The sequence below is a fragment of the Dendrobates tinctorius genome, unplaced genomic scaffold (assembly GCF_039654945.1).
Source record: "Dendrobates tinctorius isolate UK_male_01 unplaced genomic scaffold, ASM3965494v1 ptg000114l, whole genome shotgun sequence".
In the NCBI taxonomy this organism is placed as follows: Eukaryota; Metazoa; Chordata; class Amphibia; order Anura; family Dendrobatidae; genus Dendrobates; species Dendrobates tinctorius.
Genome location: NW_027361782.1, coordinates 26,212,201 through 26,237,469, shown reverse-complemented (window position 1 = coordinate 26,237,469; position 25,269 = coordinate 26,212,201). Strand labels below are relative to the sequence as shown.

General features: G+C 46.5%; 1 protein-coding gene across 1 annotated transcript in view; it reads left to right on the top strand.

The window, feature by feature from the left end:
- LOC141101109 (transmembrane protein 182-like) overlaps nt 1-24,963 on the top strand; it is a 41,165-nt gene extending 16,202 nt beyond the window's left edge. Inside the window, exons 4-5 of the mRNA XM_073589933.1 lie at nt 6,848-6,985; nt 24,528-24,963. Coding sequence (XP_073446034.1) covers nt 6,848-6,985; nt 24,528-24,757 — 368 coding nt within the window. The 3' untranslated portion in view covers nt 24,758-24,963. The remainder of the gene's footprint in view (nt 1-6,847; nt 6,986-24,527) is intronic.
- The last annotated feature ends 306 nt before the right edge of the window (nt 24,964-25,269 follow it).

Here is a 25,269-nt window from a genome sequence, read left to right as displayed (position 1 = left end):
TTTGTAAGACGCACTTTTTTTCCCCAAAATTTGGGGGGAAAACAGGGGTGCGTCTTACAAAGCGGACATGCCTTACCTAGGCTGTGATCGGGGGCGTCCGGCGGTTGCTGGCCGCTGCTGCGGGTGTGTCCGGTGCCGCGTTGTGTGCCCGTCGATGCCCGGGGCTCTGCCAACATTGTGCGACAGGCCAGAGCCCCGGCATTTCCTCAGTTCCCTGTGTGCCGGTAAAAAGATGGCCGCCGGCGCGTGCGCAGATGGGATCTCGGGACCCAGTTCTCGAGAGATGAGATTTGAAATCTCATCTCTCGAGAGGTGGGTCCCGAGATCCCATCTGCGCACGCGCCGGCGGCCATTTTCCCTGGGTTCCCTGTGTGCGCGCGGTGGTGCCTGCAAAAAAATGGCCGCCGCGCGTGCGCAGATGGGATCTCGGGACCCAGCTCTCGAGAGATGAGATTTCAAATCTCATCTCTCGAGAACTGGGTCCCGAGATCCCATCTGCGCACGCGCCGGCGGCCATCTTTTTACCGGCACTTCAGCGCACATATACAGGGAACCAAGGAAATGCTGGGGCTCTGGTCTGTCAAACAATGTCGGCAGAGCCCCAGGCATCGATGGACACACAACGCCGCACCGGAGCACCTGCAGCACCGGCCTCCAACTGCCGGACAAGTGGAGAAACCTGACACCAGCACAAGACTCTGCAGCAGCAACAGCACACATCGGAGCCCCCCCTCATCCCTGAATGCGGCCTGCAGCATCACTCCACGCCTGCCTCCTCCAGCAGCGAGCCTGGGACCCCTCTACACCGCAGCCACCAACCCCGGTAAGCAATAAGATGCAAGGATTATAAGAGGCACCACCATTTTATTAAAAAATATTTTTTTCTTATTTTTCTCCTCAAAAATTGTGGTGCGTCTTATAATCCGGAGCGTCTTATAAAGCGAAAAATACGGTATATATAGTAACTTATAGATGACATTCTTTATGATGGACTCATTCACTTTACCCATCTTTTCATCTGGCCCAGACCGACATGACAACTTCACCAGCCAGGACTCGGCTGCAGAGATTACAACAAAGTCACATTTGACTTCTCACATTTCCAGCGCCATCTCCATCTATCCCAAACCTGCACAAACCCCTCATCCTGCTGATACCCCAATCCTGCGCTGCTGCTGCCGTATGTGTCCCTATTACTGCACCTGCTCTTTGGAACTCTGTGCCTTCTAGATGGTAAAACAAACCTCTATAAGATAGTAGTGCCCTGCAAGTGCCCTAGAAAACAGTGCCCACATTTTGTCCCCTAGAAAGTAATAGTGACCTGTGTGCCCCTTTGACAGTCAAAATAACCTGAGTTTCCCTATAACAATAAGTACCCACTTAACATTTAATAATTTTCCCAGTCACTCCCCTGTACAGCTCCCCTATACACAGTATAATGTCCCCTCACTGTGAGGGGGGTACTTTACAGTATACTGACCCCTTAGTAGCCCCCAGACTGTTAAATGCCCCTAACTCTGTGCAAATGCCCCACATTAGCTCCCACACTGTATGATGGCCTCCTCACTGTAATCCCCTCACTGTAAGATGGCCCCTTAGATGGCCATCGATGGTGGATATGTATGACGGGTATATGGGCACGGGACTATGGGACGAAGGATAATTATAATTTGTTATAACTAACCACAGTTAGTTACTATGCCCGGGCAGCGCCGGGCTCTTCAGCTAGTATAATATAATGCACCAGATAGTCATTCATTTAATCTAATGCACTCTCCATAGTTCTCTATATAGTATAATACATTCCCCTAGTCCTGCATATAGTATAATGCACTCCCCATAGTCCTCCATACAGTATAATACACTACCCATAGTCCTCCGTATAGTACAATGTACTCCCCTTAGTTCTCCATATAGAATAATGCACTCCCCGTAGTTCTCCATACAGTATAATGCACTCCCCATAGTCCTCCATATAGCGTAATATACTCCCCATAGTCCTCCAGAGAGTATAATACATTCCTCCTAGACCACCATATAGTATAATAAACTCCCCATAGTCCTCCATAGAGTATGATAGATTCCCCATAGTCCTCCATATCGTATAATACACTCCCCATTATTCTCCATATAGTATAATGCATTCTCCATAGGCCTCTATATAGTCTAATACACTCCCCCATAGGCCTATATATACTATAATGCACTCCGCATAGCCCGCCATATAAAAAACAATAATACTGAACCAGAAAACATAATAAACACTGATCATTAAATCAAAGGCCCCAAAAAACCAAAAAGTTTTGACAGGCCAAATATATTACAAACACTCTATATATTGCAATAGGAAAACCATAAAAAAAAAACGGAGCAATGGTCCATAAAAAAGTAACACAATTTATTAAAAAAAATACATATATCAATACATGTCAAAAGGACTAGGACATTCAATGTATATGTATGGACCAGGTGACATTGGGGGACATCGTAAGAACAAAAGACACCAGCTGATCCATAAGAAAAGTAAAGTGGATATGCACTCCGGATAAATTATTAATATGTTAGTACAAGAAGTCCCTTAGGTAAAGTGCAAGTGCTTAAAGCAGTTCTTGTCATAAGTACAGCATGGTGTTACTGAAGGACATACAATGTGCAAAATCAAGTACAAATTAACAGGAAGAAATTTCCTGAGGCAATAAGTGAACAAACCGCTCAGCCAGATACATGCATGTACTGAGAAAAATATACTTAAGTCACATGATGCAGGTTCTTACCCATATTGTCCCACAAGAAGCAGCCCCTACGCGCGTGACTTAAAGGGAACCTGTCAGCTGTTTTGGCCGCTATACGATGCTATAAGATTCTATAATGCTGTAGATAAGCCCCCGATCCGACCTGAAAGATAAGAAAAATAAGTTGTATTATACTCACCCAGGGGGCGGTCCGGTGCAGTCCGGTCCGATGGGTGTCACAGGTCCAGGTCCGGTGCCTCCCATCTTCTTGCGATGCCGCCCTCCTGCTTGCTTCATGCCTCCCTGGCATCGCGCTCCTGCGCAGGCGTAATTCTCTGCCCTGTTGAGGGCAGAGCAAATTCTTGCAGTGCGCAGACGCTGGGTCTCTCTGACCTTTCCCGGCACCTCTGCACTGCAGTACTTTACTCTGCCCTCAACGATGAAGCAACAGGAGGGCGGCATTGCAAATAGATGAGAGGTAGATGGGACCGCATCGGACCGCCCTCCCCTGAGTGAGTAAAATAAAACTTATTTTTCTTATCTTTCAGGTCGGATTGGGGGCTTATCTACAGCATTATCGAATGCTGTCGAAAATCCCTGAAAGGCAGTGGCCGTATCTTATATCGGCCAAAACTGCTGACAGGTTCGCTTAAAGTATATTTTTCTCAGTACATGCATGCATTTGGCTGAGCTTGTTCACTTATTGCCTCAGGAAATTGTTTACTGTTAATTTGTACTTTATTTTGCACATTGTTTGCCCCTCAGTAATACCATGCTGTACTTATGACAATAACTGCTATAAGCACTTGCACTTTACCTAAGGCACTTCTTGTACTAGCATATTAATAATCTATCCAGAGTACATTTCCCATATCCACTTTACCTTTCTTATGGATGAGCTGGTGTTTTTTGTTCTTACTGAGCCCCCCATTGTCACCTGGTCCATATGTATACATTAAATGAATGCCCTCCCCATATGCGTCTACAGTATAATGCACTCCCCATAGGCCTATATAAAGTATAATACACTCCCCATAGGCCTCTATATAGTATAATCCACTCCCCATAGGCCTCTATATAGTATAATGCACTCCCCATAGGCCTCTATATAGTATAGTGCACTCACCATAGTCTTCCATATAGTATAATGCACTCCCTATAGGCCTCTATATAGTAAAATGTACTCCCAGTTGAAGTCTATATAGTATAATGCACTCCCCATAGTCCTCCATATAGTATAATGCACTTCCCATAAAAAAATGAAAGAACAATACTCACCTCTACTCTTCTTTCCCCCGCTGCTCAGAGCGCCCTTACATCTCAGTACAGTAGGCTCCATGTAGTGACATCTTTGTGTCCGCTGTTGTCAGCATCTGCGTCAGTGTCGTCAGACGGGGAATGATGGGAGAGAAAGCTTGTCGCTCCCTCTCTCATCATTGCTTTGAACTGTATTGGCATTCTGCTGATACATTTGAACTTGCCTTGAAGAGTGGGGGGCCTGGTGCTGGCACCGGGCCCTACCCAGCTCATGGGCTCCATAGCGGCCAAGTGACAGTCTCCCTGCTTTGCCACAGAATGTACCAGTTGTGTAGCTATGGGTGGGCCCCTCAGAGCGCTGGACCGGGGGGGCAACCGCCCCCACTTGTAGCTACACTACTGCTCTGTACATTTGTACAGACACATTTTAGTTTGTAGTCGGCTTCTATTGCTCCTCTATTTTCATTCAGAGTGTTGTTTTTGGTCCTTACTTCCACTTCTAATATCAGGTTCTCAGAAATATTCATTAGCTGCACATTTCTTCCTGCCCTATATTTCCCATCCCATATTGCTCTAGTGTAAAGCTCTCCTGATGAGTGTAGTAAGGCTTCTACCAAATATGTTTTTTGGTGTTTGTAAGATGCAACCCATTTCTAGCAAGGAGTCCATCATACAGGTAATTCACTCTATGGTCAAGAAACCCAAAACGTTACTCATGGCACCATCAATGCAGCCAGTTGTTCACCTGTAGAATCCTTTTCAGTCTTCTTGGTCCATGTCCGTCCACTGGGAGGATGGATTAGAAGATGACCTGTGTTCCCAGTTCCTTCACTTTAGGTCTTCAAAGTGTCTCACTTCCTCACACATAGATGATCACTCTTGGGTTTCTATACAGAGGGAAATCCTCTTCATATTTTTCCTTCATCCTAATTTCCTGACCCCCCTGAATGTCTTCCAAGAAGCGCCCTCCTCCCTTCCCTGTCCCTGTATCTGCTGAATTACCAACTCCCGCTGACCCCTCATCTTCTCCTAGCGAAAAATGACTTTTCTTCATCTCCTAATGAGACAATTATGTGAAGAATATGCCGGTAATTATTTTAACGCTGGTGTTGGAGATCCCCCTGTAATTGCCGGGTCGTGCTGCTCAGGTCATTTCCTCTAGGGGTAGGGTGCTTTGTCGGCTGCGTCCTGATTGGCTGAGGCACCTATCATTTTCTATTTCTCCAGCAGGGGGCGCTGAACACCTCAGAACATATTGGGAAAAACAAAAGGTTTTCCTCAAAAGCCAATATTCCCAGGACTGATCCCAGTACAATCCAATGCCTGAGGGGGAGATTACACCCACTGCAGGCATCCACAAAACTTTGGGTCACATGATACAATTTGAGAGACCCCATACCTGACACCCAGTACGTAGAATCCCAAATCACAAAGAGAAGGGGCTGACAGGACAGGTGGATGCAATATTTTGTTCTCTGTTATCAGCCATATCACACTAAGCAAAGGATGGCTGTGGGATAAGTCAGATGCATTGCTCTCTGTTATCAGCTGTTCAAGGGTGGGCAGAGGATAGCTCTAGCGCAGGCGACAGCGGAAGCTCATGGGCTTCAATGTAAAATCTCCAATAAAGCCCCCGGCTATCATGAATCTTTAATAGTGTTAGTTCATCATATCGACCAAACAGACCTTATGGGCCCTTACGCTCCAGGGCCCATGTGTGACTGCAATGGCTTCACCCACTATAGTTACACCCTTGGCCATACACAGCAGATAGTTGTCAGCAGAACACTCATTCACCTGTGTAATATGTGCAGGATGTGTAGTGTTTATAGTCTGCAGTATGTGTAATGTGTGCAGAATCTGTAGTGTGTGATGTGGAGTGTGTGTAATATGTGTATGGTGTGCAGTATGAGTAGTATTTATTTATTTTACTCATTTATATAACGCCATTAATTCCACAGCGCTTTACAGACATGATTGGGGCTCACAATCTAAATTCCCTATCAGTATGTCTTTGGAATGTGGGAGGAAACCGGAGTGCCCGGGGGAAACCCATGCAAATACGGGGAGAACATACAAACTCCTTGCAGATGTTGTCCTTGGTGGGATTTGAACCCAGGAATCCAGCTCTGCAAGACTACAGCGCTAACCACTGAACCAGTGTGCCGCCCTATGCGTAGTATTTGTAATGTGTGCAGAATCTGTAGTGTGTGATGTGGAGAGTGTGTAATATTTGCATGGTGTGCAGTATGATTAGTATGTATGCAGTGTATGGTGTGAGTGGGCACTGCGTTTGGTATTTCGAGTGTGTATTGTATGTGTAGGGTGTGTAGTAATCATCGTATATACTATGTAGTATGTGTGTGCTATGTCTAGTGTATAATGTTTAGTGTGTAGTATGTGTAGTGTGTATACTGTGTGTATAGTTTGTGCACTATGTGTATAAAACTGTATGTGTAATATGTGTACTATGTGTAAGATGTGAAGTCTGCATATTGTGTGTAGTGTATGTGCACTGTGTCATGTGTATACTATGTGTGCACTATGTGTAGTGTGTGCTATATTTGTGTGTAAATTGTGTAGCATGTATAATGTGTATACTATGAGTGCAGTGTGTGCACTATGTATAGTTTGCACCATATATCTTATGTGTCGTGTGTATACTATGTGTAGTGTGTGCTATATTTATTATGTGTGTAATTTGTGTAGTGTATCTATGAGTGTAATGTATTATATGTAGTTTGTGAGCTATGTATAGTTTGCACCATATATATTGTGTGTAGTGTGTATAATGTATATTATGTGTAGTTGCCGCTCACAGGTAGACCAGTGATTAATCTGTGCGGTTTTCCTTGCAGTGTACAGAGGCTTCTGGACGGCGTTCATCATCCTCGCAGTGGCCGCCAGTGTGGTGGGGGGGCTTCTGCTCGTCTGTGCAGTTCCCTTTGCTGCAGCTCAGCTCTATAGGGTGGGAGGCGGATTCCTCATCACTGCAGGTAAGATGCGAAGTCAGATAATTAGAGGTGCTGATTCCACAATTGCCAAACCTCATATCTGAAGGGAAAGAACAATCCAAGAGCAAAACCGAGAAATCAGCGCAGGAAGAAATGCTGCAAACCATCCGCCGCCGCATTGTCCCTTACCGCCATGTGTGCATGAGTGTAAAGGATCCTTAGGCCGGGGTCAAACTTGGAGTATTGAAAATCGGTCCGAGTCTCCCTGCTGAGAGTCACACAAGTGTCCTCCGTATGGTCATCCGTGTGTAATGCGTTTGCAGTGTGATGATGAGATTTTCTCCCACCCATGTATCCGTGTGACATGTGTATGGCTTTACATTTCTCACTGATTTTCCACATAGAATTAAATGGTTCAATGGGCTGAAATGAGGAAAATGTGTGCGCATCTGTAGCAAGCTGCATGGATGGTCCGTGTGGTGTCTGAGTTTTTCTCGCACCGATAGGCTTGCATTGGGGAGTCTCAGACGATATACGCGTACAATCACAGCATGCTGCAGTTTTACATGCACGTAGAATACTCCTAAGGCCGGGATCACACTTATCTCAATACCCGGCACTGCCGCCGATACTGGGACCGGAGTATGCGACTGCATGTATTTCTATGCAGCTGTACACTCCGGTCCCGAGTGCCGGCGGCCGTGCGGGATATTGAGGTGCGAGACTCGTGTGAGATTCTGGCAAGTGTGATCCCAGCCTGAGAAAACAAACGGTGATGTGAGCTGCCCCATAGATTAAGGCTGGTTTCACATTTGCGTTTTTTAGCGCTGGAAAAAAACGCACACCTGCGCATGCGTTTTTTCCCCTATATTTAACATGGGTGCGCATACCTGCGCACTGGTCAGCGCATGTATGCGATTTTCATGCGCTGCGTTTTTTTGGGGTGTGCGTTGTGATTTTCCAGACGCATCATGTTGCATTTTTTGGCCCTGCAAAAAAGCGCATGCGCACATATGCGCACGTTTTGCGCTAAAAATGGCCATTATAGCCTATGGATGCGCATATGTGCGCACTGGCATGCTCATGTATGCGTTTTTTTGCATATGCGTTTTTTTTTTTAAACCATGGAATTTAGGGGTTTGTGTTAGAGTTAGGGTTAGTTAAGGGGGTTTAGGGTTAGGGTTATAGTCAGGGTCAGGGTTAGGGTTAAGTATGGTTTTGTTAAGGATTAGGGTCATGGTTAGGGTCAGGATTAGGGTTAAGTATGGTTTTGTTAAGGGTTAGGGTCAGGGTTAGGGTTAGGGTCAGGGTCAGGGTTAGGGTCAGGGTCAGGGTTAGGGTCAGGATTAGGGTTAAGTATGGTTTTGTTAAGGGTTAGGGTCAGGATTAGGGTTAAGTATGGTTTTGTTAAGGGTTAGGGTCAGGGTTAGGGTTAGGGTTAGGGTTAAGTATGGTTTTGTTAAGGATTAGGGTCAGGGTTAGGGTCAGGATTAGGGTTAAGTATGGTTTTGTTAAGGGTTAGGGTCAGGGTTAGGGTTAGGGTTAGGGTTAGGGTCAGGATTAGGGTTAAGTATGGTTTGGTTAAGGGTTAGGGTCAGGGTCAGGGTTAGGGTTAAGTATGGTTTTGTTAAGGGTTAGGGTCAGGGTTAGGGTTAGGGTTAGGGTCAGGGTTAGTTAGGGTTTAGGGTTTGGGTTAGGGTTAAGTATGATTTGGTTAAGGGTTAGGGTCAGGGTTAGGGTTAGGGTCAGGGTTAGGGTTAGTAAAGTCATGGTTTGGGTAGTGTGAGGGGCCACCTAAAAATGTTGGAAAAAAAACGCAAACGCGGTAAAAACGCGCTAAAAACGCATACAAACGCATAAAAACGCTGCGTTTTTTTCATGCATGCTCATAAAAATGCTTGAAAAAAACGCAGCAGTTGTATGCTTATGTATGCGTTTTTTCAATGCGTTTTTTTGCGGGAAAAACGCGCTGCAAAAAAAAGCAAGTGTGAAACTAGCCTAACACAGTGCTGAGTGCTATGCAATGTTTTCTCGCAGAGCACTCGCCCGTATTCTACGGTAGTGTGATCCCTGCCTAATCCGGCACCTAGCAGAGACTGTCCCAGACCAGACGAGCAGCTCGTCAATAATCAGACACCTGCACTGCGCACACAACCCCGGCTCTGAAATATCAGGTTCAATGAGGTTATTCTCTGTAGAAATGAAAAGTTTTTTGTTTCTATTCCTCCCCATTTTCAACATCTCACCTTGCTGCCAATGAATGAGGACACTTGCTTCCTTCTGAGGCAGTAATCCTGCCCATAGCTGTCCAGGCTGAGATATGGACACAATGTATCAGTGTTGTGCTCTGTCCTCCCCAGACTGATACATTGTAGCAGAGGTTTCTACAGCTGCTCTGATGTGTTACTGCACTGGATACACACAGTGCGGATTCTGCTGCGGTTCCGCAGCATTTCAGGCCCTGCGGGTCCGCAGCAGTTTCTCCTGCAGTATACAGTACCATTCTTTGCAATGGTAAAATCAAAAACGCTGTGCACATGCTGCGGATTTGCTGCGGGTTCAAATCCGCAGCATGTCAATTCTTTGTGCGGATTCCGCTGCGGTTTCACACCTTCTCCATTGTAGAGGTGTGAAACCGCAGGGCTAAACCGCAGGTAAACCGCAGGACTTTTGACCTGCGGATTTTTACAAATCCGTAGCTCTCCAAACTACGTGTGCACATAGCCTTATATCCACTCCTCAGGTGCAGGATTTACCATGTAGAGGGACAGTTTCCTCATTCACTGACAGCAAACAGAGATCTTGGAAATATTAAGGAATTAAAATACAAAGTATTTTACATACTTGTCATTTATATAGAGATTAGACTAATCTTGTACTAGTAGCTGCTCAGTCATCTAATAACACCTGTTGCCCCCTCCCCTGGTCCAGTGCTGACACCTAGTGATGCCCCATGATCCTGGCGACATGCCCAATCACTGGTGACACATTGCACAGTCTATTATTAATGGATGATATATGAGATGTCATTGTATGACTTCAGGTTGGAACGTTACGGAATAGCAGTCATCGCCCCAATATATAGTGACCCCCAAGTGACCAGAATACGTTGTCCTCTGTACATCCCCGGAGCAGACGTCCCTTTAATAGAATGAGCCCAGAGGGAAATGAGAAGCTTCTAGGAGTCCTTGTCCAAAGTGATGAACAATCTCCGGGTATTGGAAAACCATCAGATGAGCAGCGTCTTAATGAATTAGCGGCCCCTTATCACAGGAGGGGACAGTTTAATTTGGCAGCGTCCCGCTGGATGGAGGCCAGACGACATCACTTTACTGATTTTCCACTCAGTAGGTAAAACGTTTACAGGGGACGAATTCTGGCTACAAGCTCTGAAAGTACTGTAGCTGACATGTAGGGGGCACAAACTTTATATGGCCTCTCTGCTGACCTGACAACTGACAACAATGTAAGCCATTAACCAAACCGGCTGCATTACTGATCTGGGGTTACATCTATCCTTATATTCATGAGCTGTATTCACAATTCTGCTGTTTCTTCAAGTCTTTTTGTATCCTCCAGTTACATCCAGAGCTGCATTCAGCGGTCATTTACCACAAATGTATAATATTTTTCCTGTTGTGAGAACTAGTGTTGAGCGATACCGTCAGATACTTAAAAGTATCGGATCGGAATGGATCGGCCGATCTAAAAAAAATATTGGGTATCGCCGATTCCGATACAGGAAGTCCCATTCAAGTCTATGGGACTTCCGGTATCGGAATAAGAAAAACCCTATTTTTGCCTTGTACAGCCTCTCTGGGGTCTGTACGGGCCTTTCGGGGGTCTGTGCCGGCCTGCCGGGGGTCTGTGCAGGCTCCGGGGGTCTGTGCCGACTGCCCGGGGGACTGTGAAGGCTCCGGGGGTCTGTGCCGACTGCCCGGGGGTCTGTGCGGCCTGCCGGTGGTCTGTGCAGGCTCCGGGGGTCTGTGCAGGCATCGTCCGATGGGACTACAAGTCCCATCGGGCGATGCCTGCTACCATGACAGTGATTGACACATTAGCCAATGATGGGACAGTAGTAGTCCCATCATCCGGCCTATGTGTTGGATGTAAAAAAAAAAAAAAAAAAAAAGAATACATGCTACATACATGCAACATGCATACTACATGTAACATACATGCTACATACATACTACATGCTACATACATGCTACATACATACTACATGCTACATACATGCAACATACATACTACATACATAATACATATATACTACATGCATGCAACATACATACAACATATATACTACATGCATGCAACATGGATACTACATGTAAGATACATACTACATATATACTACATGCAACATACATGCTACATACTACATACATACTACATACATGCTACATACATACTACATACAACATATATACTACATGCATGCTACATACATGCAACATACATACTACATACATGCTACATGCATACAACATATATACTACATGCATGCAACATACATACAACATGCATGCAACATGCATACTACATATATACTACATATCTACTACATGTAACATACATACTACATATATACTACATGCAACATATATGCTACATACTACATACATGCTACATACATACTACATGCTACATACATGCAACATACATACTACATACTACATGCATCATACATACAACATATATACTACATGCATGCAACATGCATACTACATATATACTACATGCATGCAACATGCATACTACATGTAACATACATACTACATATATACTACATGCTACATACATGCAACATACATACTACATACAACATATATACTACATGCTACATACATGCAACATACATACTACATACATACTACATACATACTACATGCATGCAACATACATATATACTACATACAATACATACATATAGACATACAGTACATATAACACAGAGTACATACTCACCGTCACTTGTCACTTTGATCCCCGAAGCCATTGTCGCCTGAGGAATAAAGTGAGACTAGGGACTTTTTTTTACAGTGGTGGAGGAATACAGTGCGGAAGGATACCTACCTTCCGTCATTGTATTCCTGGAGCTGGTAGAGAATGGTAGCATCAGCTGATGCTGCTGTTCTCCACGCAAGATCGACGTGGGACGTTCGTGGACTTCTGCGGATCGGGGTAAGTATATTGGTGTTTTTTTATTTTGATATTTATTCCTCAGGCGACAATGGCTTCGGGGATCAAAGTGACAAGTGACGGTGAGTATGTACTCTATGTTATATGTACTGTATGTGTATATGTATGTATTGTATGTAGTATATATGTATATTGCATGCATGTAGTATATATGCAGTATATATGTAGTATGCATGTTGCATGCATGTATGTAATATGTATGTAGCATGTATGTAGTATGCATGTAGTATGTATGTTGCATGTATGTAGCATGTAGTGTGTATGTTGCATGTATGTAGCATGTAGTATATATGTAGTATGTATGTTACATGTAGTATATATATAGTATATATGTAATATGCATGTTGCATGCATTTAGTATATATGTTGTATGTATGTTGCATGCATGTAGTATATATGTATTATGTATGTAGTATGTATGTAGCAAGTATGTAGTATGTATGTTGCATGTATGTAGCATGTAGTATATATGTAGTATGTAAGTTACATGTAGTATATATAGTATATATGTAGTATGCATGTTGCATGCATGTAGTATATATGTTGCATGTATGTTGCATGCATGTAGTATATATGTATTATGTATGTAGTATGTATGTAGCAAGTATGTAGTATGTATGTTGCATGTATGTAGCATGTAGTATATATGTAGTATGTAAGTTACATGTAGTATATATAGTATATATGTAGTATGCATGTTGCATGCATGTAGTATATATGTTGCATGTATGTTGCATGCATGTAGTATATATGTATTATGTATGTAGTATGTATGTAGCAAGTATGTAGTATGTATGTTGCATGTATGTAGCATGTAGTATATATGTAGTATGTATGTTACATGTAGTATATATAGTATATATGTAGTATGCATGTTGCATGCATGTAGTATATATGTTGAATGTATGTTGCATGCATGTAGTATATATGTATTATGTATGTAGTATGTATGTAGCATGTAGTATGTATGTAGCATGTATGTAGTATGTATGTTGCATGTAGTATATATGTAGTATGTATGTTACATGTAGTATGCATGTTGCATGTATGTAGCATGTAAATTTTTTTTTTTTTACATTCAACACATTAGCCGGATGATGGGACTACTACTGTCCCATCATTGGCTAATGTGTCAATCACTGTCATGGTAGCAGGCATCGCCCGATGGGACTTGTAGTCCCATCGGACGATGCGTGCACAGACCCCCGGAACCTGCACAGACCACCGGCAGGCCGGCACAGACCCCCGGCAGGCCGGTACAGACCCCCGGGCAGTCGGCACAGACCCCCGGAGCCTGCACAGACCCCCGGACAGTCGGCACAGACCCCCCGAAGGCCCGAACTGACGGCGCATCATGATGCGCACAGACAGCGCATCATGATGACGTCATTTCGGCAGCCAATCAGAGCCACAAAAGTGGCTCATTGCATTTTGGACTTCCGATTCCGGTATCCGATATTAAAAAAGTATCGGTACTCGGTATCGGAATTCCGATACGGCAAATATCGGCCGATACCCGATACTTGCGGTATCGGAAAGCTCAACACTAGTGAGAACCGCTCCTCTCTTGAATCTGGGGTTGTGTCATTGAAATGGAACTCTGCTGCCTCCAATCATCAAGACAATACAGAAATGACCAGCAATTGATGGACAAGGCGACAGCTGTTTTCACTACTAACCCGATTATTAGGAAACTTACAGCGTCCATGTAGTAAATACACATCCGATTCTAACACATGTAATTATATATATATATATATATATATATATATATACACACCCCTGTAGAAATTAGTTTTTATCTCCCTAGCTTTAACTAGTTTCTTCTCTTTCAATGTGAGGTCTTACTTCAAAAGGAGTTTGAAGTATCAGCTCTTTCTCCCTTCTGGAGACCTTGTATGGATTTTAATTTTTCTACAAAAGGTTATGTTTCATTTGTTCTTGCTTCATTATGTTCCTGATATATTGACCCTCCTTCCCTGTAAGTAAATTTAGTCTTTGTAGTGAAGGGGCTGTGGTCCTCAACTCAACTCTTTTCTATTGGCATCTTCTTACTGACCACACCCCCTTGGCGTCAAAGACCAGATCTATATACAGGGAGGAAAGGGTAATATCTCAGGAACAGAGCAACACAGTTTCAAAAGAAAAACAACGCTGGACTCAGGAGATCAGTGACATTTACAACAGGAAAACATTTATGTAATCTGTAAGGACCTTTAAAGCCTTAGGCTAAGTTCACACGTAGCGGAATTCCAGTGGAAGTTACTGCGAGAATTCCAGAATTCCATTCAGCGGGAAAATCGCATTTTAAATTCCTGCGATTTTCCCACGGAAAAACTAGCGATTTGCAAGCATAATTAGCTTGCAGAATGCTAGCGTTTTCCAAGCGATCTGGAGCATCGCTTGGAGAACTGATTGACAGGTTGGTCACACTCGTCAAACATAGTGTTTGACAAGTGTGACCAACTTTTTACTACTGATGCTGCCTATGCAGCATCAGTAGTAAAAGATAGGATGTGAAAAATAATAGAAAAAATAAAAAATATTGTTATTCTCACCTTCCGGCGTCCCGCACAGCCTTCCCGCCTCTCTGCGTTTTTTACCGTGAAGCGATTCCACCGCGGAAAAAACCGCAGCATTAGCACAGCATTGCGGAATCCCATAGGATTGCATGGGATGCTTATTTTTCACAGCAAAATCGCGCATTTAAAACCGCCGCGAAAAAAACGCGGCGTGTGAACGCAGCCTAAGACTTCACTACATTCTTGGTAAAGTATTCACACTGCATTCAATTCACTCAATTAGTGAAACTTGCAGAATTATGAATAAAGCTCTGAAGGTGAATGGAGTATAAGACATAGGCCGGGATCACACTACCATGTGTGATGCGAGAAACTCACACGAGTCTCTCGCATCAACACCCGGCACTGCCGCCGGCACTCAGGACTGGAGCTGCGGCTGCATGTATTTCTATGTAGCCGCAGCTCCGGTCCTGAGTCTCGGCGGTAGCGCTGGGTTTGTTGCGAGAGCAGGGCTGCCACTATGAATTTTGGGGCCCCATACCTGCAAAATTTTCGGAGCCCCCTTTAGACTCCACCCAGGCTCCACCCCAGCCCTGCCTCCACCTTTCGAACTGTCCACAGTCCCACCGCTCCCTCTTGGAAAAGCTGCACTTCTCATAAATCACACATTAACAGATCCCATCACAAGATCACGCATATAGCCAGCAGCCTTTCTTTTGGCCAAAATATTTTTTTAGCCGCCACCACGACACAGTAGACTCTTTTGGTCGGGCCCTACTCTAACCTATTAAACATTTGTTAAAATATGCAATACAATTTAGGTATATTTTTAAAATGACCTATAATATCACACGCAAGGGACAAATACCACCGTACCATGACCAGACACCATATTACCTCCACATAGTGAGCTAAAATACTACATACAAATAACAAATACCACCACACCATGTCCAGACCACAAATTAAAACGACAGTGCTCGAATAATATCACATACAAGGCTCAACTACTGCCGCACCATGACCAGACCATATATTACCACCACATGGTGACCAATAATACCACATACAAGGAGCAAATACCACCACACCATGGCCGGACAACATATTACCACCAGTTTGTGACTGAATACTACAATACTGATCAGTAATAAAGTAAACACAATACTAATATCACATATGTGCCATTATACACCAGAGATCTGTACTTAGTATGCAGTGTCAGTGTAAATGTAATACAGTGATCACTAGTGACATTGTACACAGAAGTTCTGTATATAGTGTATAATGTAAAGGTAATACAGTGATCACTGATGACATTGTACACAGGACCTGTGACGTCTGCCTGCGGTCTGGACTGCAGCCAGACAGCACCCCGAGAAACACTGATACCCTTTACCCCTATACAGGGATCTGTATTTATAGCAGAGCCCAGGAGGCACTGTCTGAATAGGAGCAATGACCAGAGCAGGACGGTCGCCAGAAAGGTGTTCCAATACAGGACACAGAGGCAATGATATCCGAGACTAAACCAGTCAGGCAGCAACGGTACAAAAACAGTAGACAGTAGCAGAGTCAGATTCCAGGCCGAAGCCAGAGTCATAAACCAGGAGAGTCGCAGAGGTACAGAATCGTTAGGCAGAAGCAGAGTCAGAATCCAGGCCGAAGTCAGAGTCATAAACCAGGAGAGTCGCAGAGGTACAGAATCGTTAGGCAGAAGCAGAGTCAGAAGTCCAGGCAAAAGTCAGAGTCAGTCAACAGCAATTCACACAGTAACACGCAGGGGAACCAAGAATATATCCGGCGGCTTGCAAGCCCAGTCCAAAGGTATTTGAGGGATCAGGTCATCCCTCACAGGCTCCCGGGCTGATGATGTCATCAGGACCGCCCCCAGGACCAGACCTGATGACGATGCACCAACCCCTTCATGACTGACAGAGGAGCGGAGTCTGTGTCCACTAGACGCCTGCGCAGAAGCCCTTTCACTGTTGCCGCCATTACTCGGGCACGAGCCACGGCGCCTCACAGTGGCTGAGGGCGGAACAGCAGGCCCTGAATTCGACGATGACATGTCAGTCTGGCGCCTCCTGGTAGCCGAGGCCTGGACAGCAGGCCCCGAGCCCGAGGGCGGCGTGACAGTCCGTCGCCTCCTAGTGGCTGAGGGCGGAACAGCAGGCCCCGAGTCTGACAGTGACGTGACAGTACCCCCCTCTCCAGGAGGGGCCTCCGGACCCTCAAAACCCGGTTTGTCAGGGTGAAGAAGATGAAATCTCCTAATTAATGCCTTGGCATGGACGTTCCCCGCAGGAACCCAGGACCTTTCTTCTGGGCCGTAGCCCTTCCAGTGTACCAGATACTGTACTGAGCCCCTCACAAGGTGGGAGTCAAGGATACCCTGGACTTCATACTCCAGAGCTCCCCCGACCGAAACAGGAGGAGGAGGGGACTGAACAGGGTGAATGGGAGAACGATAAGGTTTGAGGAGAGACCTGTGGAATACGTTAGGCAATTTGAATGACTGTGGAAGTTTTAAGCGGAAGGCTACTGGGTTAACCACCTCGATAATTTCGTATGGGCCGATGAACCTGGGACCTAGTTTGGCGGATGGTACCTTAAGCTTGATATTTTTTGTAGAGAGCCAAACCTTGTCGCCAACTCCCAGGTGCGGCCCCTTAGATCGTCGTCTATTTGCAGCCGAAGCCTGTCTAACCTGAGCCCCTTTCAAATTTGAATTAACCTCAGACCAAATCGTTTTTAGCCGATGTATATTTTGCTCCACCCCAGGGAGCTCCGACATCCTGGCCGAAAACGACCCAAAGCGCGGATGTAGTCCAAGGTTACAAAAGAAAGGGGTAGTTTTAATGGAGTCTTGATATCGATTATTGAGGGCGAACTCAGCCAATGGCAGATGTTCCACCCAATCGGTCTGATGTCCTGACATATAACAGCGGAGGTATTGTTCCAGAGCTTGGTTAGTACGCTCAGTTTGACCATTAGTTTCGGGATGGTATGCCGAAGAAAAGGACAACTCCACACCAATGCGTCTACAGAATGCCCTCCAGAACTTCGAGACAAACTGGGTACCCCTGTCGGACACAATATTTGCCGGAACGCCGTGCAGACGTACAATGTGCAGGATAAACAACTTACTTAAAGTCTCAGAGTTAGGCAACCCAGACAGGGGAATAAAATGGCCCTGCTTGCTGAACCTGTCTACCACCACCCAGATACAAGTTTTCCCATCTGATGGCGGCAGGTCTGTAATGAAATCCATGGAGATGTGGGTCCATGGACTCTCAGGGGTGGGCAAAGACTGAAGCCAGCCGGCAGGGCGACTATGGAGGGACTTGGCGCGGGCACAGACTTCACACGCTGAAACATAGTCCTTACAGTCCTTGACCACCGTCGGCCACCAAAAGTTCCTAGTTACCAACCTGGTGGTATTATTGAGACCCGGATGGCCTGCCAGGACAGAGTCGTGCGATTCTTTTAGAACCTGCAGACGAAGGTTAGCCGGAACGAACAATTTTTTGGGGGGCGTAGTGTCAGGAACTTGCTCTGAAGACCTATGGATCTCCTCCAGAAGGTCCAAAGACACTGCCGACACGACGATTCCATTAGCCAATATTGGGACTGGTTCACAGTCCTCGGTCTGTGTGGGGCAGAAACTGCGAGAGAGGGCATCTGCCCTCACATTTTTAGTCCCGGGGCGGAAGGTGATTATAAAATCAAACCTGGAGAAAAACAAGGCCCACCTAGCCTGCCTGGGATTTAGTCTTTTAGCTGACTCTAGGTAGGTTAGGTTTTTGTGGTCTGTAATAACAGTGACCTTGTGTTTGGCACCTTCGAGGAAGTGGCGCCATTCCGCGAAGGCCCATTTGATCGCCAGTAATTCCCGATTACCGACGTCATAGTTTCCCTCCGTGGCAGAGAATTTGCGGGAGAAAAATGCACATGGGCGAAGCTGAGTGAGGGATGCAGTGCCTTGCGAGAGCACTGCTCCCACTCCGACTTCGGAGGCATCTACTTCAACAATAAAGGGGTGGTCCAAGTTTGGTTGAATCAACACCGGGTTGGCCACGAAGCACTCCTTTAGTGTAGAAAAAGCTCAGGTTGCCTCAGGATTCCAATTAGTCACGTCCGCCCCTTTTCGGGTAAGGTCCGTGAGTGGCTTGGCAATCTCAGAGAAACCCCTGATAAACTTGCGGTAATAATTCGCAAATCCCAAAAACCGCTGCAGCGCTTTCAGCGATTTGGGTTGCACCCAATCCTTAATGGGTTGAATCTTGGCAGGGTCCATGCGAAACCCCTTGCCTGAGACCATGTATCCTAAGAACTGTACCTCTTCAGCAAAAAAAACACATTTTTCTAATTTCGCATACAAGGAGTTTTTTCGCAGTCTCTGCAATACCGAACGGACGTGTTGAGCATGTGTCACAGGGTCAGCCGAATAAATCAAAATGTCATCCAGATACACGACGACATACACCCCACAAATGTCCCTGAAAATGTCATTGACAAAGTGTTGAAATACGGCAGGTGCGTTACTGAGTCCGAACGGCATTACAAGGTACTCAAAGTGACCAAGAGGTGTATTAAAGGCCGTTTTCCATTCGTCACCGCTTCTTATGCGGACCAGATTATATGCCCCCCGGAGGTCAAGTTTAGTAAACCAGCGGGCTCCCAGTAGCTGATTAAACAGATCAGGAATGAGTGGGAGCGAGTACTGATTTTTTACAGTAATTGCGTTCAGCTCACGATAATCGATGCATGGTCTGAGTCCACCATCTTTTTTTTCTACAAAGAAAAACCCAGCTCTTACAGGTGAGGTGGAAGGTCTAATAAAGCCTTTACATAGGCTGTCTGCTATGTAGTCATTCATGGCTACACGCTCCGGACCCGAGAGGTTGAATATTCTCCCCTTAGGGAGACGGGCACCAGGGACCAAGTCTATAGGACAGTCGTACTCTCTATGAGGAGGTGGTTTCTCAGACTCCACTATGGAGAAGACATCTTCATAATCTCCGAATGCATATGGAATGGAGGGGTTTTTAATTTTAACTTGGTTCACTGACAGTGACATACAGTGATTCTGACACCGTGGACTCCAGCGCACGATATCACCTATGCGCCAGTCAATAACCGGATTATGTTGGTGCAACCATGGCATGCCTAACACAACTGGATCTGATAAATTGTGTATAACAAAAAATGACATTTGTTCGTTATGTAATGTCCCCACTGACATAGAAATTTCGTCAGTAATGAATTCCACGCCTCCCTGGTCTATAGATGTACCATTAATTGTAATAGTCTGAATAGGCACTTTAAGCTTTAGCAGAGGTACACCCAGACTCTTAGCAAATAAAAAATCCATAAGGTTGCCGGCAGCACCACAATCCACATAAGCCTTCACACACAGACGTTTCTTAGCAAAAGAAAGGGAAACTGGTAACAACTGTTTGGCCGCTTTTGCGGGCAATACCTGACCCCCAGCGCTGTCCAGGGGGCGATGCTCCAGGAATGTGGATTTCCAACAGCCAGCATTTTCCTTGAAGCTTCCAGGCTGCAGCATGCTTGAGCCTGAGAGCGACCTTCCAGGCTGTGCAATGTAACAGGTGTTTGGGCCAGGAATCAGCTCAGTCAGGAGGAAGAAAAAAAAAAGGTAAGGAAAACTGCTTTTATATGTGTTAAGTATAGACACAAGAGCAGTTTTATTTTTTTGGGCCGGATATAATGTGACGTCTGCCTGCGGTCTGGACTGCAGCCAGACAGCACCCCGAGAAACACTGATACCCTTTACCCCTATACAGGGATCTGGATTTATAGCAGAGCCCAGGAGGCACTGTCTGAATAGGAGCAATGACCAGAGCAGGACGGTCGCCAGAAAGGTGTTCCAATACAGGACACAGAGGCAATGATATCCGAGACTAAACCAGTCAGGCAGCAACGGTACAAAAACAGTAGACAGTAGCAGAGTCAGATTCCAGGCCGAAGCCAGAGTCATAAACCAGGAGAGTCGCAGAGGTACAGAATCGTTAGGCAGAAGCAGAGTCAGAATCCAGGCCGAAGTCAGAGTCATAAACCAGGAGAGTCGCAGAGGTACAGAATCGTTAGGCAGAAGCAGAGTCAGAAGTCCAGGCAAAAGTCAGAGTCAGTCAACAGCAATTCACACAGTAACACGCAGGGGAACCAAGAATATATCCGGCGGCTTGCAAGCCCAGTCCAAAGGTATTTGAGGGATCAGGTTATCCCTCACAGGCTCCCGGGCTGATGATGTCATCAGGACCGCCCCCAGGACCAGACCTGATGACGATGCACCAACCCCTTCATGACTGACAGAGGAGCGGAGTCTGTGTCCACTAGACGCCTGCGCAGAAGCCCTTTCACTGTTGCCGCCATTACTCGGGCGCGAGCCACGGCGCCTCACAGTGGCTGAGGGCGGAACAGCAGGCCCTGAATTCGACGATGACATGTCAGTCCGGCGCCTCCTGGTAGCCGAGGCCTGGACAGCAGGCCCCGAGCCCGAGGGCGGCGTGACAGTCCGTCGCCTCCTAGTGGCTGAGGGCGGAACAGCAGGCCCCGAGTCTGATGGTGACGTGACAGGACCACTGTATATAGTATTAGTGTATAGGTAAGACACTGACTCACCAGTGACGCCTCTAGGTAAAGTCTTTCATCTTCATCCAGCACGGATTGATGTCACTTCTTCCAGCCAGGGCTCGTCTCTGCAGGAAATAACAAAGATATTTAGAGCACAGCTTGCAGAACACATTACTTATTTTTTTCCCAACTTCTACATTACACCAAATGAAGAAAAAAAGGCAACATAGTATCACTTTGCACAGTAACAGGACCTCCCCCCATTTAAAACAGTATACTCAAAAAATAAAATAAATACATTGCTGCAGTAATAATATCCCTTAATTAGCCCCTATGGTAATAACATCCCCCATCCTGGCTCCAGCCATATGTTCTCCCATCCTGCCCTCATGAGCATCCATTCTGCCCCATATGCTCTCCTCTTCCTGCCCCATCTGTCTCATGATCCAGCCCCATCTGTCCCATGATCCTGCCCCATGTCTCCATTCCTGCTCCCATATCCTGCCACCATGTCTCCAGTCCTGTGCTCATGTCTCCAATTCTGGCCCCCATGTATCTCATCCCTGGCTCCAGCCATATGTTCTCCCATCCTGCCCTCACAAGCATCCGTTCTGCCCCATATGATCTCCCCATCCTGCCCCATCTGTCTCATGATCCAGCCCCATCTGTCTCAATCCTGCCCCATGATCCTGCCCCATCTGTCTCCAACCTGCACCATGTTTCCAATCATGCCCCCTGTGTCTCCAATCCTGCCCCATATCTCCAATCCTGCACTCATGTCTCCAATCCTGCCCCCATATCTTTCATCCTGCCATTGTGTCTCCAATCCTGCCCCCATATCTATCATCCTGCCACCGTGTCTCCAATCCTGCCCCCATATCTATCATCATGCCCCCTGTGTCACCAATCCAGCCCCCATATCTATCATCCTGCCACTTGGCTCCAATCCTGCCCCCTGTGTCTCCAATCCTGCCCCCATATCTATCATCCTGCCCCCTGTGACTCCAATCCTGCCCCCATAGCTATCATCCTGCCACTTGGCTCCAATCCTGCCCCCTGATCTATCATCCTGCCACCTGTGTCTCCAATCATGCCCCCTGTGTCTCCAATCATTCCCCCATATCTTTCATCCTGCCCCCATGTCTCCAATCCTGCCCCCATATCTTTCAGTCTGCCTCCGTGTCTCCAATCCTTCCCCCTGTGTCTTCAATCCTACCCTGTCTCCAATTCTGCCCAGTGTCTCCAATCCTGCCTCCTGTGTCTCCAATCCTGCCCCCTGTGTTAGGCGTCTTATTCCGACCTCTGCACAGGAGGAATCCCCAGCCTTGCCTACTGTGGTCTCCCATTCAGTCCCGACCGCAGAGGAGGCTGCTCAGCAAAGACATCGTTCCCGTTGTCTTGCTCTAGCTAGTGTGATCAGATTGGTTGCTGCTGCCACCTCTAGTCCAGCTTTAGCAATCTGCACTAGTCAACAGCGAGCAGCTCCAGAGACTAAGTCCTTTTTGCAGCCTACTGAGCATGCCCGTGGGATGACCTCTCATCGGAGGTCAGAGGTCACATGCTCAGGTCCTCAAGCAGCTCGGATTGGACCATCAGGAAGGTCCCGGAAGGGCGCTGCTATAAAAGGTTCGCATGGCCGTTCGGCCATGCGCTAATATAGACTCTAATAGATAGTTGTGTATGTGTGATGACGGATGTATGAGACAGGGTGACTGACTCATTATGAAACCCCTACCCTCGGTTGTGTATGAGTTAGGGTTTAGGGAGATAGAGTCAGCGCCAGTAGTGGCATAATCTATGTGCCACAGAGCATCCTGCTCTCCACACGAGTGTTAGCACCAGATAGCGCCAGTCAGCACAAGGCACCACTGGACCGCATGTGCAGCAGCGTTCTTGCAGCGGCGCCATGCGCAAGTCAAGCGCTTATGTCCCCGCTCTGGGTGGTTAGTGGCATCCACTGAAATGGTGCAGTGTGCACGTGGTGCGATTTATATTATTTAGTTCAGGCATCACAGTTGTGGTGTCGAACACTAGTGGGACTAGAGGGACTCTAACCTTGAGTCCTTGGGGCAGAGTCCTGTGTCTCTTAACTAGTGTTCACCTTACCGAGCCCTGTGAGGTTAACAGGCTCTGGCACTTGTGTTCTGCGGCTCTGTGCAGTAAGAGTTTGCTCCTGCACACACCAGGTCAGTGGTTACCCCGCCGGTGTTCAGTCTGTGTTCGTCATTACCGAGCAGCAGTATACCGTTTCTGCACGGTGGACCTTATTATTATATTTTATTTGGTGCGTTCCGCCAACCCTAACAGTAAATTAGCAACAAAGTCTGGCTCTAATGGCAGACGAACAGCAACTCTGTGTGTACATCCGGCAGCTGGAGGTCAGGTTGGCGGCTCTTGAGCATTCAGCCTCAGCTGCGGATGTTACTGCGGTCGCGCTCCAGGCAGCCACAGAGGCTGTCTCCCGTGTGACCACTGCCATCCCTGCCCCGACTTTGTCCCACTTCCCGCTGCCTGAGAAGTTCTTGGGTGATAGTGCCTCATGTAGAAGTTTCGTGAGTCGGTGCACTATACAGCTAGCGCTGTTAGCTGCACGATTCCCCTCCGAACGGGCTAAAGTGGGATTTATCATCTCCCTCTTGTCAGGCAGGGCTTTGGAGTGGGCTACACTGCTGTGGAGCGTGGTGATCATGTGGTGCAGAGTGCTTCTCTGTTTTTAGCCACTCTGAAGCAGGTCTTCTTGGGACCGCAAGTCACCCATGACATCGAGTTCTGGCTGCTGGCTATGTCACAGGGCTCATCCATGGTCAGCCACTTCGCCATCCAGCTTCGGATGCTGGCCTCTGAGTAATGCCCTGAAGGCAGCCCTGTGCGAGAGACTCGTGCGAGTTTCTCACATCACACACGGTAGTTTGATCCCGGCCATAATGTGTATGCGCAGCTCTAGATATAACTAAAGAATACACCTGAGAAAACAGCAGAACTTCACAAGTTATCCCCTCCTCTGAATGCAATAGTTCAGTCTGGGAAGGGACAAGCTTGAGGTGTAACAATGTGAGAATCAAGAGTGAAGCTCTGAAAGTGAATGGAGTATGAGACATGACACCAGGCAGCAGTACAATTGATTATTATGCAGTAATCAAGTGTCTGAGGACATGACTACTCTCTGATCCCTACAACTCCTGCGATGCACTACAAAGATGATAACTGCACAGATCAGTATTGGGGTCATTGATGCTCCTGTCTTCTCATTTCAGGGGTTTTGCTCGCCCTCCTCATCGCCCTCTTCACCCTGTGGAAGGAGTTTGCTGCTGACCTGGAGAAATACATCTTATTGGAGAGAAGCCAGAGCTGCCCGCCGGACGCCCACCTTCATGTTTACTATGGGTGGTCTTTCATTTTTGCAGCAGCCGGGGCCCCCCTGGTGCTCCTCTCCGGGTTCCTGTTCCACTGTATCAGCCGCAGTCTCCACGTAGAAGAGAAGTAAATGGAAGGAAGAATCTATAGAGATGGACATATAGCCGCAGACCCTCATCTTGTGGTCTTCGCTGCATGCATTAATAAGGGACCCTCCTCCCCTGCTGGGGGGCGCACATACGTGTGACATGCTCCACTTCTGCTATATTCCTGCGTGCGACTTCTGCTGCTCAACTTTCCTGAAAATGTTTCCAATAAAATGTTGTAAAATCAGAAGGATTCATTTACTGATCTGAGAACGATAAAAAGTAGACCGTGTGCCATGATGGTTAGCGGGGGTCCCTGCATAAAGGAGGAGCAGAGCAAAAAATGAAACATAGGGTCCGATTCTTTATTGCATTTGCACCTTATTCCTTTTCTAAAGTCTATTTGACATGTGCCCGCCTGTGTTTTTTTTTTTTTTTTTATGGTCACCATTGTGGGTACCGTTTGGGGTTTCCAGATCTTTCGGGCGAATTCAACAATTGCAATTTTTTAAAAAGTTGCCATTTTTTTATGTGCAAATGTGCTCCAGTTCCGACC